Source organism: Cololabis saira, chromosome 14 (assembly GCF_033807715.1).
Source record: "Cololabis saira isolate AMF1-May2022 chromosome 14, fColSai1.1, whole genome shotgun sequence".
In the NCBI taxonomy this organism is placed as follows: domain Eukaryota; kingdom Metazoa; phylum Chordata; class Actinopteri; order Beloniformes; family Belonidae; genus Cololabis; species Cololabis saira.
The window spans coordinates 17,266,269-17,284,012 of record NC_084600.1 but is presented as its reverse complement, the minus strand read 5'-3'; the positions used below and the strand labels follow the sequence as shown (position 1 = coordinate 17,284,012).

Genomic DNA, 17,744 nt, shown 5'->3' with positions numbered 1-17,744 from the left:
CTTCTTTTTGCTGTAGCTCCTAGCAGGTTGTGACTCCTCTCTAACCTGCCCCTCCCATCTTTGCTATGTTCTCTGTTGCTCCCTGCAGGTGAAGCTGATGAAATACATCTGTAAACAGCTGCAGTGCAAGCAGAAAGTGCCAGAGACGGAGAGGCCCGAGGCCCTGGACAGTTACCCGCGCTTACGAGACTGGCTGCGCACCATCAACCTGCGAAGAGAGCTCATTGAGGTAGGTCGTCTTTTTGTGTGAAAGGTTGTGAAAGCAAGCCCACTCTCGGCTGAGTGGCTTGTGTAACAGCGGTGTGTGTTCAGTATGTTCACTCAGTCCCTGTTCATATGTAGTCAGGAAAGCCCGATGAGTGGGCATCAAAAGCTTTATAGAAGCTTTTTTAAATTTTTGAATGCTCAAAACAGGCTTTTGGAGGCTAATGCAACAAGCACAGTGACCGTTTATATTTTGTTAGATATGCTTGTTTTTTTTTTTTTCCTCTTAAAAGCTTAAAAGCTCATTTCCAGCATACTTCCATTTGTAGCTCAACCCTTGTCTGTTAGACTAAAGAGGGCCTTTTCAACAAGTGTGTGAGGAATGTCCCCAAAGTAAATGTTTGTTGGAGTCTCTCATGTCTTCATGAAAGCTTGCTTGGACTGAGCTGGTCTTTAGATGAGTTTTTGATATTTGTCTGGTCAGATTTATTGTATTCTTGTTGTCAACAATTTTACAAAGTAACTGCATTAATGCCATCTCCAGATCACAAGAAAGGGAACTGAAGGTCTTAATTATCACTAATGGACTAGTCAAAACATGAACGCACAAGATCAGTGAAAGAATGTGGTTCCTGTGAAGTATTTGTTTGTGTAGTTTGGTTCTCAGTTATTACTTCAAATCAGTCCAGATCTTATTATCTGTGCTAATGTTTGCCTCAACATTTCTCATCATAACTGCATCAGATGGGTTGTCATAGAACCAATTATCTTGTTCTGGTTAATAAAATAACAACTGGTTAACTTGTTATTGCATTCTGTCAAGTTAAAATATTTACGCCTTGTCCAGAAATTCAGAATAGTAAATGGTTGTATTATTGCATTTTTTAAATTCTTTCTCCTGGTGATATGTTTGTTTTCCTTGAATTCCTTTCATTGGTGTCCCTTCCTGCTTTGGTGTAATCCTTGTCAGCTACTGTATGTTTTTATTGCCCTCATCTATCTGTTTTTGTTTTGTTAATAAACTGTGGGCTTATTTGTGAATATCACGCTTGTGATTCTTCAGTTAGACTCCAGCTTGCGTGCGTGCGTGCGTGCTTCTTTTTTTTTAATTTTATGGCCTTACTTCTTATCTGATTTTTGGGTTTTAGTTTTACATATTTGTATCACTCAGTTTCACTCTGTTAGCGTCTTAGTTTAAGCCTCACTTCCCTTCAACGATGTTAGCTCTGCATTTCATTTGTACGTCTTGTGCACCAACAGGGTTATTCCAGTAGATGTGGAGCTGTTGTGGCTTGTTGATGACCCACTTAAATCGTCACACATTATTAGACTGAGATTTCTCCAGCGCATCTCCTTGTTCTATACTATGAAGACTGGATTATGTAATTGATGGTCCAAAAACATTATGATGATGATTGAATTTGGTTTATTTATGGAAGGCAGCGTCTTCGCTCCCGTGGATCAGCTAACAGGGACAGGCAATGACAGGCATGAGGAGCCCATGTTTGATGCTCTCTTAACTGGCTTCTCTTTTGATTGCATCCTCATCTTTATGAACCATAGACTAACTAACACTTGTAAAATCTTACTAATATGTGCAGTTAATATCTAGATGCCAGCTTTTAATGTCCCCTTAATGAACTGAAACAGACAGGACTTCAGCTGCAGGTTGAACTGTGTGATCTTTATTGTTCAAACCTACTCTGATCAGTGTTAAAATATCAAGGAGGAGCTGGTACAGCTGTCACATGTAAACTATACAACATGTGTAGCTATGTTGGTAACAGACGGTAAACCCGCAGGACTTTTTATCATCATGTCTCTCACCTGTTCGGTTTTCTTTGCCTTTGCATGCATGTACTAGTTTAGTGTCTAGTGTACGCGAATGTCGCGTGTGAGTTTGGCCTAGTTTTGTGGTCACTGTTCGCCATAGCAGAGCAAAACTTTAACTTGCGTGATAAGTTACTGTGGAAGCTGCGTGCCCCACCACCACCAACAACAAAAAAACAAAAAACACCCTCCTCTCACTTGACAGGGTCTGGGTTTGTGCCGTTATCGTTATCGCCTGTGAGCGATCTTTCGCTGATAAATGCAATATCTATTTCTGTTCAGACCTGTCTATAGCTCCTTGGTGAGTAGTTATTCTTTGTAACATTCACAGTAAATTTGATAAAGAGCCCATCTGCCATGTAGCTAGATCGTAGTCAGCCAAAGGAAACCCAAACAATGCAGATTTAAATGTTAGATTGACCCTGCTGCTGAAACAAACAAGAATCTTCACATTTCCACTTTCAGTTCTTTGGTACTTTTCAGATATATTCTGTACTATGTGTTGTTGTCTTACTTTCCTGTCTTGTAGTGCAAGGCATACTAAGGCTTAAAGCAGGTTTATTATTATTAGTTTTAAAAATGCGTTTATTTAAAATACACATTTTTATTTCCCTCCTTTTTAAACATCCTTAAGTAGACCCGCTAAATAAACTCTCATTTCCCGGAGTGGTACAAGTCGGAGCTTGACTTGCACTGAGCTTGACTGTTTCTATTACATTTAGAGTTTTTGGGCTGTGCTGTGCACTTTTAATAAAAAAAATGTTTATCAGTAACTATAAGTCGAGTCTCTTTACTCTTTTTCTCTCTTTCTGCTTCTCACGGATGGATTTTGTTTGTTTCTTTTATTCGCTCTTACTCTACAACCATTAAGCACCTGCCCCCTGTTTTTTTTGCTTATATTGTTTCTTGGCAGGCAGTGGAGGCGAAGTTGACTCTGGCTGCTTTGCTGCAGATGACAGATGCTCAGGTGAGGGATGCTATGCGAAGATTAGGGTCCAGTTCAGAAGAATGTGCCAGACTCAGTGCTGCTCTGTCCTGTCTGAGGAGTGCCACTGAATCAGGTATGTGTTAACACCACGGGAGCCTCTATGGTTAATTGCATCAGTGTGTTGCGTTAGTTTTCTACAGTTGTATTTTTTTCTCTCTTGCAGGAGGCGAACTGAAAGACGATTTAACTTCCTGGTTGTCTGAGCCCACCAGAAGGGACAGTGGCTCTCTACTGACAGCAGATCAGCTAAGCAACCTGGGAACCCCCCTCCGCCCCCACAGTCCATCACCTCTAGCCCGCCCAAGTACGATCCAGTCTACGCCATCCACCCCCTGCGCTACCTTCCCTCATCCCCGCTCGGGTTCGGTCTCTGCAGCACCCACACCAGAGGCGTTGGCGTCGTTCGTCCACGGTGAAAGCCCTCTCACAGATCCGTTTCCCATGCCCTTGTCCCGTGCGGCACGGCTCCACGGACACACCTCCACGCCGCCCATCACTCCGCCCTCAAAAAGACGGCACCGATTGAAGCCCCCCTGCACCCCGCCACCTCAGTCCCGTAAAGTGCGGAATCTGCTCCCCAACATCACTCTGACGCGCAGCAAGAGCCACGAGTCTCAGCTGGGAAATCGCATTGAGGATCCTCCCACCAGCAAGTAGGTGCCTCCCCGGAGCTGTTTTACCTAACATGCTGTAACAGCGATCTCCAGAGTCCACAACCACAGGTTTGCACCGGTAGATCATTAAAAATGTGATATAGAAAAGGGACTGGTTGTTTCCAGGTTCTGTTTCATATGGCACTTTTCCACTAGTACCTACTCGGCTCTACACATCTCAGCTCGGCTTGACTCAACTTGGCCTGGTTTCTTTTCCATAACAATTCATCACCTGGAGCAGAAGTAGGAGGTTGGAGTGAAGCTGCTGTGACGTATTTGATTGTGTGATCTGAACGAAGAAGACAACAACACTAAAGATGTAGAACCTGGAGGAGATGATATATGTGCTGCTGGTTCTGTGGCTTGTGTTCGATATCAAGTTAAAAAATGAGAGTGAAAGAAGCTTCAAGCAGCAACGCTTTTTTTTTTTTTTGTCTCAGCGCTACTGAAAAGTCCGTTAGTAGCCACGAGCAGCTATGAAGTGACAGAGCTCCTGGTAGATCTGGTCGTTCCTTATCGCCCGTCTAGATCCCTTTTTAATTCTCTCCTCAGCCACCGGGTTTATGAACATCTGCACCTCAGAGTTGGATCACCAAACAGACTTTTGCACTGCCATTGCCTGTTGAATAAAATGAACAAGAAGCCGCCGTCAATGTCTCTCTTTCGCTGATGTCACATCCTTACTCAGACGTCTGACTCCCAAACACCTGACCAATCGGTGGCCTGTAGTGTGATGACATCACAGCCCGACTCAGCCGCTTAGAACCTCGGCAGAGTAGTTACAGAAAACTATCTACTCGGCACGTTAGACCCCTAGCGGAAATGCGCCAAGGCGAGTCGAGTCGGGCTGAGTAGGTACTACTGGAAAAGCGCCAATAGTGATGAAGATGAGAGTTGTCTAAGAACATCACACCTGTAGTCATTTAAAAAAAGAAAGAGCCCTCTACAGGTTATCAGCAAGATTCTTGAAACGTCATCCAGTAATCTGTTGGAAGTCTTCCAGTGATTGACGTGTTTAATGGTTGGTTTGCATAGTAAGGGGGGGCAGGCACTAAGGAGATGTGTTTAAAGAGATTAAGGTTTGTCTGGCCTAATCTGTATTCATGGTATAAACTGTGCTTCACATTCAGCATATTGGGCTTCAGTATTGAAAATCATGGAGACTAATTATGAATAAAAAAGAAACATTTTGAAGGAGTAGATACCTTTGGGGATGCAGTGTGTGTTAGTTTATAAGGGACAATCCGAGGCTCATAAGGAAAAGAACATCCCGCCTACAGAATGTCCCAGAGAAGGTTCTGTCATCTGTCGTACCAGAGGCACTGGATTTATCAAAGGAATCAAGATTACCTAACACTTTGAGTTAATGTCTTATCAAGTCTCAAAAATAGGTTTGAAGAGAAGGTATTGGTATTTTTCTTTGGGGTGGGGGGGGGGGTCCAGAGGTAAAAAACATCCATAACCCTGGAAGCTTTTTGCCTTAACGACGTTACTAACCAAACCACCACTGTCCTTCCCTAATTTTTAACAATTTTATTATTATTAAAAACGTAATATGATAAACATTTATTCATCTCACGCTGGATACATTTCCATTAGTCCCTTAATAAACATTTTACGCAGGAAAAAAAGTGACATTTTCTTAACTCTTTGTCTTTATTCTCTGTAATGCAATTTAAAAAAAAAAAAAAAAAAATGTTATACATTCTGGATTCATTACAAATCAACTGAAATATTGCAAGCCTTTTATTATTTTAATATAGCTGATTTGGGCTTACAGTTTAAGATTAAGATTCCCAGAATATTCAAATTTTTTGAGATAGGATATTTGAGTTTTCTTAAGCTGTAAACCATGATCAGCAATATTAAAATGATAGAAGGCTTGCAATATTTCAGTTGATTTGTAATGCATCCAGAATGTATGACATTTCTGTTTTACAGTACTGAGAACAATTCTGACCAGTATTCAAATGAATTATTAGATGAAAATACATTCAAATCTGTTTAAATTTTCATAGATTTGTGCTCAACAGCAGAATTTCAGAATCGTCACTTACCAAAGGACTGGAAAATATAATTATTTAAGATTTCTGTAGCGCTAGTGGCCTTTATTGAGATTAGGTGAACAGGAAATGGGTAGAGGGGAAGATGCGCAGTAAAGAGCGACAGGTTGGGACTCGAACCCGAGCTGCCCACACGAGAGCATTAGCCTCTGTAATCGGCGCCCACTCAACCCTCCGAGGTGTCCAGGGAGGCCCTCGCAGCCACATCTAGTGTGTAATCCCTGGCCTTCTCACTGTGCTGTTGCTCTTTATACAGTCTAAATAAAATAAACGGACTAATTGTTATTTATAAGCGTAACTGGAAAAATAGTTTTTTTTTTTGTTATTAAAAAAATGAAATGAAATATTCTCATTAATTGCAAGTACGTATTTCACCCCACATTTGCTCGCTGATGTCGTCTGAACTCGGTGGTAAACTGTGTCAGGTCAGCAGCGGAGCTTTCCTGCGATGCGCACATTTGCTGTGTAATATCCTCTCACATCCTGCTTGCTGCTCTCCTGCTCTCACTGCGAGGGGAGCTAACCCCACACAGATTCCCAGAGATTATGAGTCATGTCAAAACAGGAAGTATTTCCAAAGTCTAATGCTTAGAAGTGGCAGGACGCACACAATCTCACCCTTTTTTCTTTTTTTTTTTTGTCTTTTCTTTTTTCAATTGTGATTAGGATCATGCACGCAAACAAGCTACATTTTTATCCATGATTTTTCTGTTTATGGAAGTCTTTATCAGGTGAAAAGAAGATAACAACAGCACAAATACAGTAGATCCATGGTGTTTAACTCACTTTTAGATGACTGTTCTAATGTGTCCTGATTTTCTGGTAAAACTGCAATCTGTAAACGGGTTGCAGGTGACGTCGAACAAATCTTTTTTTGTAATGTTGCGTTCTCACGTGTGTGTGCACGTACAAATAAAGCTCAGTGCTGGCACGGCTCTGTACTCATCCTGTGACATCAGTCTGCGTGTTAAGGATGTCACCCTTGCTCTCCTGTGCCAATGCTATTAAGGTGCTCTAATGTGCCTCCCTCCAGCTCTTGCATAACCCGCCCCGTTAGTACACATGTGAGATCGTAAGACCTGCCATGCTGTCGGTCTAGTTTTTCGCTGCTGAGTTTGTCTTGTCTTGTTTAGTTTTATTCCTTTTTTCTTTTTTTGCCTCTATAAAGGTGTGTCAAAAAGAACAAGTTGTTCCTCAATATGCAAGTCAATGGGAATGGATGTGAAGACTCGCCTTCTCGCTACCCCGTCATGTCCACACGGACCTCTGGAGTCATCTCAGCTCCCACCACGGCGCCCTACACCCTGCCAGGGACACCCACCCTAATGGAAGAACACAGCATAATCAAGAGTAAGTTATTGGGATGGGTACAGTCATTTATTTAAATGTTTATTTACTTAGATTTTGCCATTTTTAACGAGAAAAAACAATCTTAACCACACCAAAGTGCGTTTCAGCATAGTTTATCTTTTCACTTCAGTGTTACATGCATTCCTGTGCAAGTGTATGTCTGCGTGTACCTGTTTGCACGTGTGCATGCTCAGACTTGAATATGACTTGATGGTTTAGGCTTATAACATCTCTGAAAGACAAGTTTATTATCTTTGTGTCCGGTACAATTGATCCCATTTCTTTTTGACTTAACTCGGTAATCCTATTGATCCTTCCATCCTCCTTTCTGACCCTCTGTCTCTCTGTGTCTGAACAGATAATGTAACAGTGCATCGCAGTTCCCCACAAGCAGTGAGGAGGGACATAGGTCTCGCAGTAACGCACAGGTACGCATTTACTTAAGCTCACACCGTAGTAAAGCAATCATGCCGGCTTTGCCGGTTAGTTGCTGGGATCTTTAGACTGTAGGACTAACAAAAGTCTTGTTTGTGTAGGTTTTCAACCAAATCCTGGTTGTCTCAGACATGTCAAGTGTGCCAAAAGAACATGATGTTTGGTGTTAAGTGCAAACACTGCCGGTAAGTTGAGTGTTTGTTTTTTTTATTATTATTATTATTGTAAGGCTCTGGAACTGCAGGTGCAGAAATGTGACTCTGTGTAAAACAAATGAAAACGGGCTGAAATTACTTGTCATTTATTTGAACTATAGATGTAATAAACATTACGAGATCACATTTTGTAAATGATGGAATTTTATTGCTTTTGGAATGGTTAAAGGCATCAAAAATGAAATTTAGTATGTATTTAAAGAAAGGCAATGAAACTTATGTTTCCATTTGCAGTTGTTTTTAGACTGTTTTCATTTAGTCAGAGGCTTTTATTTACACTAACGCTGTTGCTTGTTCTGACGCCGGGACTGACTCTGGATCTGGACTTGAGGACTGTTCTAGGTGCTGAATGCTTATTGTTACAAAGCGTCTCATCTTATCCACTCTCTATGCAGATTAAAGTGCCACAACAAATGCACAAAGGAAGCTCCATCTTGCAGGATCTCTTTTCTGCCAAGTGAGTGTTATTTCAACCTCAGTCTGCAGGTGATGCGTACAATCGAAGTGGCTTTAATACCCGTGTGACCTTAATGATTTGTTCCGTAGTTGCCAAAATTCGGAGGACGGAGTCGGTTCCCTCAGATATAAACAACCCTGTGGACCGGCCACCAGAAGCGCCACAGTTTGGTACGCTACCAAAGGCCATTACAAAAAAGGTAAAGGGGGTTTGCATTGGGGTACATACTATATACTGTACTGTCATTCCTTTGCAGATGACTAATACTACAGTTTATAAAGAAATGCCATCTAAGCACACGATAAGAAGAGTCACCATAGTTGTGATCATAGAGATAACAGGGTTTGTTTAGAGGGAAAAGACAGTATCCTTTCAGTCACTTTATCAGTCAAGTCCACCACCCAAATGTAAAAATAACCAACGCTCTCCTGATTTTATGGTGCCATTAACTTTTCTTTCTGCCATAAAGCAAATACTGAGCGGCTCCTCACTACGACAACTTCCACTGAAAACAAAACCAAAATTGTAAAACGGTTGTTGAAGTGATCATAAATGACTTGAGCCTGATTGGTGACTTTTGAGTCCACGTTTCTGCAGGAGCACCCCCCGGTGATGAACCAGCTGGACTCCAGCAGCAATCCGTCCTCCACCACTTCCTCCACACCTTCCTCCCCGGCACCCTTCCAGCAGAGCAATCCACCCAGTGCCACTCCGCCACCCAACCCTTCGCCCAAGGGTCATAGAGACAGCCGCTTCAACTTCCCAGGTAAACCTGGGCTCAGAGGGACAAACAAAGACACAGAAAATACACAAGTATCTTGCATCATTTCTGTCAGTTCTCTCTTCTTGTTTCATCGTATGGGGCTCACTTGCACTACTCACCCTCTTTCCACGTTTGATATTAACACTGAGCTGTGCTTCCAACAAGATCTCTAAATTGAAACCTTCTTTAACCAAGAATGTCTCCCTGCCTGCTTACTACTTTCCTCTCTCTCTCTTTATTTTTGCCAAAGCTGCCTGTTACTTTCAGCATAGACAGCAGTTTATCTTCCCCGGTGAGTTATCTGACCCAAAGTTCTTGCTGTTCCATCATGCCAGTCTGCAAACTTGAGATTGCCCGCACCTTTATCTTGTACCTGCATGTTTACTTTAGAGGTCGGGGGCATTGAGTGCCACTGTCTTTTACCTGCGTGCCTGCACTGTGAACTGTTGAAGATACTGTTAACAGCTTTCTGACACCACCTGCTGGAGGTTGTGGGGAATTGCAAGAGCAATCGTGCTCTGATGGCTTCATGGGGAGAAGACGCAAGCAAGAGAGCTGTTGAGCATCTTGTTCTTTCATAAACCCAAGATTGTCGTTTTTCTTCTCTCTGTAGATGTTTCCAGTCCTGCAAACGTGTACTCTGATGGACTCCAAGACACAGTGTAAGAAAGATCAGAGCGTTAATACTTTGGTTTTTCTAGAATTGCACCACTCTGATGTCAAATTTCTGCTCCACAGCAGCGAGAGGGAGCAGACAGCAGATGACACACATGCTGATCTGGTGGAAGATGAAGATGAAGAGGTAATGATTAGAAAATATGCTTTGGTTCCAGCAATTACGGACTTTTCCCTTGCTGCGCTGCACCGTGAGGTTGTTGAGTCACTTTTCCTGATATATACTCGGCGCATACACAAAGCAATTACTGTGTGATTTCTAGGAAGCGGAGGATGATGTAGACGCTGAAGACGAAGCTCCTGAAGCAGAGGAGGGAAATGATGATGAAGAAGATGAGGGGAATGAGGACGGAGGGGAGGATGAGGACGACGGCGATGAGATGCGGATGAACATGGTCTCCGATGGCGAGTGCGACGAGCTGGATGATCTGCCCACCTCTCGGGGAAACCAGTGGAAGTGCCCCATCTCCCGCAAGCCCAGTCAGACCAGCGTCTACCTGCAGGAGTGGGACATTCCTTTCGAGCAGCTGGATCTCGGAGAGCTCATAGGAAAGGTGGAAAATCAACCCTCTGCATTAATGTTGTTAAAGTCTAAGAAGGTACATTTCCTGAGCTTGTTTTTTGTTGTTCATCCAGGGCCGCTGGGGCAGAGTGCACAAGGGCCGGTGGCACGGTGAGGTAGCCATCCGACTTCTTGAGATCGATGGGAACAATCAGGACCATCTGAAGCTCTTTAAGAAGGAGGTGATGAACTACAGACAGACCAGGCACGAAAATGTGGTTCTCTTCATGGGGGCCTGCATGGCTCCGCCCCATCTAGCCATCATCACCAGGTAGGAGCCAAAATATCAGACACATCGCCACAATTATTATAATTCTAATGCAAGTGGCCTCATGAGTATCCTTCTCTCTCCCCCAACAGTTTTTGTAAAGGCAGGACACTATACTCGGTTGTTCGGGACACTAAACACACCTTGGATATTAATAAGACGAGACAAATTGCTCAGGAGATTGTAAAGGTAATTTTATACTCATATATGTTTGAACATAGCTGTCACAGATTATTTTTACAAAACCCCAGTCCTATTTTACACCCTTGACTGTACCATTTTACCCCAGTGATCCATTTTGTGCACTGCCTCATAAAGGATGTCGTATTTCTCTTGGAGAAAGATTATTGGTCATCTGCCAGTGAAACTCGAGTTCCTACATGAAAACTCCAAGTTTAGAAGTTAATATTCCAGGTATACTTTGTCTCGGGCCGTAATCGATCACATAAATCAAGGTTCAGTTTTTGAGCCATGGATTGGATCAGAGAAGTTAAAGCAAGCAAATGAAATAAATGTTATTTAGCTTTATTTGCTTATAGATTTTAAAATAATTACATAAAACAAAAGTGCAATTATGTCTGATACCTGCTCCACTGCTCGATGCAGTGTTCATACGGCCTCCTTGTGTTGCCGTGCCAACATACAGTATTATGGTCATTTTCACCCACCACCCTCAAATAGCTTTATTTATCACCTCAGGTGATTTATGCGTCTACTTTGATCCTATGACGTATGTCCTCTACAGCTATTACCTCCACCATACTGATTTTCAAGCTCCTCCTGCCCCACATATTCCCCACTACCACTTGGCATCACAGCACTTGCAGTTTGCATGCGCCAAACCTTCTTTTCCTAGTCAGGAACATTGAACCGGCGGTCTTGTCGCAGGTCCTGGAGTGACCCGTACAGACCGCTAGTCACCGTGAACCAAGATTGCCTCAATTGTAACTCATGATCCTTTTAGATTCACTCTGAAGACCATTGCCCGGTCGGGCAGAGGGACCCAGTGCAGGGGAAGAGACACCAGGGCCGGACTGAGCCTCTGTGAAATCCATGTTTGCAACCTGATGTCACATACCAGGGAATACTTGTTATTTATAGATATATTATCTTACTCATGATCCAAGACTCACGGTGAAGTGCAGGGCAGCGTTTCTAAGCTTCTCATTTAGCTCCAACCAATTTCAAACCTGTGATAAAAGCTTTTCTTTAGTGCATATCACTTTCTGAACATTAGAGGCTGTATGGAAAAACATCATGATCTGTCACCTTTTGCCTTTTGATTCAGGGAATGGGCTACTTGCACGCCAAAGGCATCGTTCACAAAGACTTGAAGTCAAAGAACGTTTTCCATGATACCAATAAGGTCGTGATCACAGATTTCGGGCTGTTCGGGATCTCTGGAGTTGTTCAGGAGGGAAGGTAAGAAACGTCACTTAAGACATCTTAAAACGTCAACCTGAGCTCATTTCCTGTTTGGACTGGACTGCAGTTACCTACCGAGGTCTGCTGAGTCATGATACTTGCAGAGACTTGCAGGCGCAGTCTAGATATCTCTCTGCCATGTCAGCAAGTACCTCTTGTAAAGTTGGAAGTCTCCTGATTGTAAAATCTGTAATTTCCCGTGCGCTGTTGCTTTTGAAGTGCATTTTCACGGAAATCACAGCTTGTTTATTTAGTGTTTCCTTTGTGATAAGACTTTGGAGATACCTGTGCAATGCATAAACTGGAGAAGGACTTCCCCCAGCTAATGTTTTGTTACTGAAAGTTGTGCCTTTTCTTTTTCCCTCCAGGCGCGAGAACAAACTAAAACTTCCACATGGCTGGATTTGTTATCTCGCACCAGAAATTGTGCGCATGATGAGCCCAGGTAACAATGAGGACCACTTACCTTTTTCCGCCTCAGCAGATGTGTATGCTTTCGGGTAAGTGACAGCACAGACAAGCACTAAGCTCTGGATACTTACGGCCATGTTACAGCGATTCTCACGGGGAGTAATCATTCGACTGCTTTCCTCCTTTTTAAGAACAATTTGGTATGAGCTTCAAGCTCGGGACTGGCCAATCACGAACCAGCCCGTGGAAGCCACCATCTGGCAGGTTGGGAGCGGAGAGGGCATAAAGAAGGTTTTGGCAGAGATCAGCCTTGGCAAGGAGGTCACGGTGAGCTGGTCCAGATTTGTTCTACATTCTCAAGAGAAGAAAGTATTTATGCTTTATTGATGGATGTAAATCAAAATGCTGAATCACTTCTTTTTTTTTTTTTTTTTTTTAATGCGTCAGGAAATCCTCTCTGCCTGCTGGTCCTACGACCGTAAAGAGAGGCCTACCTTCACGCAGCTGGCCGACATGTTGGAGAAACTGCCCAAACTCAACCGCAGGCTGTCCCACCCAGGACACTTCTGGAAGTCTGCCGAGTAGGTATCCCCCGGTGGAGGAGGATGTGAAGAAACTGGACGTGTGAAAACTGCAGAGATCTTTGTCTCTGTTTATCTTGTGGTTCCTTGTGGTACAACGGGCTGGCGGTGACGGTGGCGTTATTCACTGACCGACTTGTATGTGACGTTAGGCAGAGGTTGAATAGTCTTATTAGTTAAAAGAAAAAGGAAAAAAAAAAGATAGAAGATGCATTTTTGTCAGCACGTCACTTCCTCTCAGCTCTGCTGTTTCTTGCTCATATTTCAACACAATGCAGGGATTTACTAATTCATCTACTTTATTCAAATGCATGGTTAAGTTGTTCAAAATGGTAAGTAAAAGTACCATTGAACACTAGTCATTGAATATTTGGATTTTGGATCCGAATATGGCACCACTGAGTCTGATTCAGAGAAGAACTTCCTTATTTCAGAAGCACAGTCGTCACAAATTAAAACAGCAAGGAAAACGACTATTCTGTCACAGTTGCAGCAGTAGAGTGCCGTGTGAGAGGAAGAGGTCGCGTATTGATTTGAATGTTGTCTTTTCAGTATTTTCCATTTAGTAGATCAATGCAATCTGTTCTTACCTGCATTTTCCACACAGCACCGACTCTCCGGTGACTCCAAGTTCTTTTGAGAAGCTAGAGTTATGTTTACACATCCATGTCCAGCTTATCGACATTACTTTATCACACACCCACAAAAAGTTTCCCAGGGTGCCGTCAAATCGTTTAAAAAAGTAAAAAAAGAATCCAACAACGCTGCTTCTGGCAGCGACACGTAAACCAATACACCTTTATGTCTGGTTAAAAGTGCATGTCGGGTTTCATTGTGGGGAGATATATATATATGTATATGTATGTATGTATATATATATATATATATATGTGTGTGTGTATGTATGCCAGTAAAAACTAATTCAAGCGTTTAATTTAATACCAAGGTTCAGAATTTTAAAATATGAAGAGGCAACATGAGTGACAGATATTTCTCACGTCGACCCTCCTGACATCATATTAGTCACGATTGTATTTGTATCCACGAGGACTCGAGACACAGTTATCTCCCTTCTTTCTGCGATGGTCCAGGGTTTGTTGTGCTAAAGGGAATTTAAAAGGAATCACTGAACCCTCTTTTACTTGGCATTTAGGGAATTTGACCGGCTCAAATCTTTCCTGCTACTTAAATGTGACTTGAGTCCCTACGTTAGGAGTCTAATGACTATTTAACTTTGCCCTTGGTTTTTGTTAGCATTTTTTTTTTTTTTACCACCATTTGCTTTTTAAAAACCTTTTATTTTTTTTATTTTGCCTTTGCTGCAACACAGGCCAGTACTCGAGACCTTCGCTATTGATCCATGTATGATTTAAAGGCCAGTTTGTGCACAGCTGGTCGGAAAAAGAGATGAGAAAGCGTGAGCTCGACAGCCGAAACCCTTGAGAGGAAATAATAAAAATCACTCGCAGATCTCTCTGGTTGTGAAATTAACTCTTGCGTTCTCACATGTTTTTGTGTAGTGAATGTCTCCTCAAACTAATCAACTTGTGATGTTTTGCTTTTTATGCAGCGTGAACCTTTTATACTTTCACTAACCATCTAACATTTGTATTCCCCTTTGCCCTTTCTTCTCTTTTTCTTTTTCTCTTTTTTTAAATCCAGGTTGTAGCGGTCGCTCTGACACATAAGAAATGCATAACAAAGCCTGGGTCTGCTTTGCATGCTCCTGAGATCTTAACTCTTGCAGGATTGATCAAAGCGTTGACTCTGCTTCCACTAATCCCCGGTCCGATCTTCCACGTCTAACCCAACACTTTTCTTGTCTGGAAGAGAGGATTGTAGGACTGAAATGTGGCCGGGGGACAGCCACTTTTCACCCTCCTTGCTTTTCCCTTCATGTGTCTCCAATCTATTTGCCTTCCTCCCTTTCCTTCCTCGATTGTGTTGTGTCACGTCAGTTGGGACTCTGAAAAACTGGCTCGTGGTGTCTGTGCTGAGACCGGGACTGAGCCGGTGGGCTAGCAGACCCCGACAGCCCCCCCGTCCTCGATCCTCGCTCCGCTCACCTGCTCTGTGCTGCTGTGCTGCGGTTGCTCCCGCCGGGGTCCTCACCACATGCCATCTTTATTTTATTTGTATTTTTATTTCCCTTCTCTCTTCTCTGAAACACGCACACAAACACACTGCTGGACATATAATGGACCCAATCCTTGAACGGACCACTTCATTTATCTGTGTTTTCCCTGAGGGTTCGACACGCGTGGGACAGGCTGCCGGAGCGACGCTCCCAGGCCAGCTGTCTCTCGCCTCCTCTGCCTCCAAGGGGTGTGTGATAGCATGTGCTGAGCCCGTATGTAGACACAATATGCACTTTGTCAACAACAAAAAAAAATAATCAAGGACTTTTATTTTTTTTTATTTTTTATTGTGCTTCAGTTTTGTTTCAAATTGTGATAGTTGCAGTGTTTTATAGTTGTTCTTTTTGGGAGAGTCTCAAAAGCTGGACAGTGTGAAGTGCTCACTCGTATGTTGTCATTTTTGAGTACAATCACCGTTTTTTTTTGGATGCTTTTAAAAACAGGGCACTGATAAAGATATATGTCTGTATGCTAAATAACGGAAAATAGAAACTGGTGAAATGCACATGAGGATGGAATACTACTGGCTCTCTGTGATTAAGGACTTTTCGGTAATAATGTTGAAATGTAAAGTGCATTTAAGTGCAACTAAAGTGCAAAAGTGACTTCTGTCTTGCGCTAAAGGAAAAAAAAAAATAATCAGGAATTTGGTGCAAAAGTGTCCTATATCCTCCTTAAACAGTACCTCTGGTGCACGATCGTGCACCGTTTGACAGCTGGCTGCAGTTGCCGTGCTCGTATCAGTGTGTGTTTAGTTGCACGTGTGACCAGCTGAGCTTAGGGTGTTGGTTTGTTTTTGTTTGGGTTTTTTTGGGGGTGGGGGGGGGGGCAGTAAATGTGTTGCAAATCCACTGGTCTGTAATGTATGTACATTATTTAATATACAGCAAAATTAACATAATTCTTCTAATATTTGTATAAAAATTTTATATGTAAAATACATCACAACATTTTTGAATGGGTACTGCTATGGCTATTACGGATATGTGTACATATATAAATATATATATATATATTTATATTTTTTCATGTTTAAAATACTGGTAAAAAAAAACTATAAAAAAGAAATCTGTACTTTTTTTTTTTTTTTTAAGAACGGGCCAATACATGTTTTTTTATGTTACTGTAAAAATTCATATTTTTGTATTGCATGTGACTTCCATTCTGTACACACAGTTTCTGTTTTCATTCATGAAGGACAATAAAATGGGCTTGTCAAGTAATTACAGAGTAAATATTGTTCATTTGTCCTGAACCTGACGAACCTGGCCCCCTTTTAGTAATCTGATGCCACGCTGGAGCTTGTGACGTCGTCTACTAGAGTAGGTCATGGGGATGTTATGTGAATGAATAAATAACATTTTTTAAGAATAATTTCCAGCCATTTGTAGGACTTGCTGCAGTCCTACTTAATCAGCTAAAAAAAAACATTAATGAGACATGCATTAAATACAGAAAAGAGAGGAAAAATACAGAAATTACAAAAGCTACATCATTTAAAAAAAAAATAAAAAAATAGCACAGGTGGTTAAGGTAACTGAAAAAGCATTTGATTTGTGAGGGAGAATCTTTTTGTGCCCACAGAGAAAGTCAACAATCCAATCTCCGGGATGTCGGTAACGATGTTCTCTGTGAGTGATCAAGGGAATATCTAATGACCCTGAGTTCAGAGGATTCAGAAAGCCGGAGTACGCTTCACAAAATCAAACTAGTGGAGCTGAGCTGATGAAACAAATTTCATCCTCTTGCAAAATGCCAGCAAATGGGAAGTGTGTTGAGAAAAGGAAGCGGCTCATGTCTGAAAGGCAGCATCCTTAAATGTATTGGTGATATCTCTCCGGGCAGAAATGATAAGATGGATGTAGAGATAAACTAGAGTATTTCTTTTGTTCAACGGCCGCATACACCAAAACTCACTGCAATGCATTTCATTTTTACTTTTATTGAATTTATCTCAGTATTTCAGCAGGTTGAAGATCCCTGACAGGCGACCGGTTCAACCTGAAGCTGCTGTTGGCTGCAGAGAAGACCTCACAAAACACAAATATACTTTACAGAAACGTTGTTGCTATTTTTGTTTCTTTTTGCTGTAAAAAAAAGCAATCCTTTTAAATCCTTTAAAATATCAATAATGAGGCTTCAGGCTAATTCTGTGCATGCATGTGCATGTAACAGCAATGCCACCTAGAGACTTTATTTTTACCTCTAGGTGGCACAAAATCTCCACAGAGCAGGGTCTGGAATTTGATCCCACTCTGGAAGGGAGAAATTTGAAATTCATTTGAGAAATTAGGTCGTAATATTAAGTAACTTTGGGAAATAAGAGACCCCTGAAACACTCTTACTCTCTTCCCACTCATCACCTGTACTATATCCTGCAACCTGAATTGACTTTTTTGATCCTAATAAGCTACAGCCTCCTGGGTTAGCAAAGATTCAGACTTCTGAGTTTGTCAAAGTGAATGTCTGAATCTGCAGATTAATCTAAGATATATAAAAAAAGCATTAAAGTTACACTCCTTCCAAATTGTTTGATTCTAGTTGTGATCAATAGGCCAACAGTACGGCCTTTGACGACAGCCTTCTGAGGCATGCCTTGTCTCTCTCGTTTATGCTTAGGCAGCTTTTCAGTGATGAATCCTCTGAGAGTTTACGATGGAAAACCTTGGGAGCTGTCGTTAAAATGAGGAACGCCTCACGCTTTGCGTTCCGGCCCTTGGAACCCG

The 17,744-nt window shown here is 42.1% G+C and overlaps 1 protein-coding gene across 7 annotated transcripts in view; it reads left to right on the top strand.

Annotated features, from left to right (window-relative positions):
- The window catches only part of ksr1a (kinase suppressor of ras 1a), a 32,318-nt gene extending 16,077 nt beyond the window's left edge, over positions 1-16,241 (top strand). For 4 of the 7 annotated variants that reach the window (XM_061739992.1, XM_061739994.1, XM_061739987.1 and 1 more), the window contains exons 2-21: positions 89-229; positions 2,948-3,095; positions 3,186-3,675; positions 6,907-7,088; positions 7,447-7,516; positions 7,625-7,708; positions 8,134-8,195; positions 8,285-8,394; positions 8,793-8,961; positions 9,209-9,250; positions 9,572-9,620; positions 9,697-9,760; positions 9,897-10,187; positions 10,270-10,466; positions 10,556-10,652; positions 11,752-11,885; positions 12,257-12,388; positions 12,491-12,626; positions 12,747-12,880; positions 14,543-16,241. In XM_061739992.1, coding sequence (XP_061595976.1) covers positions 98-229; positions 2,948-3,095; positions 3,186-3,675; positions 6,907-7,088; positions 7,447-7,516; positions 7,625-7,708; positions 8,134-8,195; positions 8,285-8,394; positions 8,793-8,961; positions 9,209-9,250; positions 9,572-9,620; positions 9,697-9,760; positions 9,897-10,187; positions 10,270-10,466; positions 10,556-10,652; positions 11,752-11,885; positions 12,257-12,388; positions 12,491-12,626; positions 12,747-12,880; positions 14,543-14,549 — 2,730 coding nt within the window. In that variant the 5' untranslated portion in view covers positions 89-97 and the 3' untranslated portion in view covers positions 14,550-16,241. The remainder of the gene's footprint in view (positions 1-88; positions 230-2,947; positions 3,096-3,185; positions 3,676-6,906; positions 7,089-7,446; positions 7,517-7,624; positions 7,709-8,133; positions 8,196-8,284; positions 8,395-8,792; positions 8,962-9,208; positions 9,251-9,571; positions 9,621-9,696; positions 9,761-9,896; positions 10,188-10,269; positions 10,467-10,555; positions 10,653-11,751; positions 11,886-12,256; positions 12,389-12,490; positions 12,627-12,746; positions 12,881-14,542) is intronic. The other 3 variants (XM_061739989.1, XM_061739991.1, XM_061739990.1) reach the window with 3 other exon arrangements.
- The last annotated feature ends 1,503 nt before the right edge of the window (positions 16,242-17,744 follow it).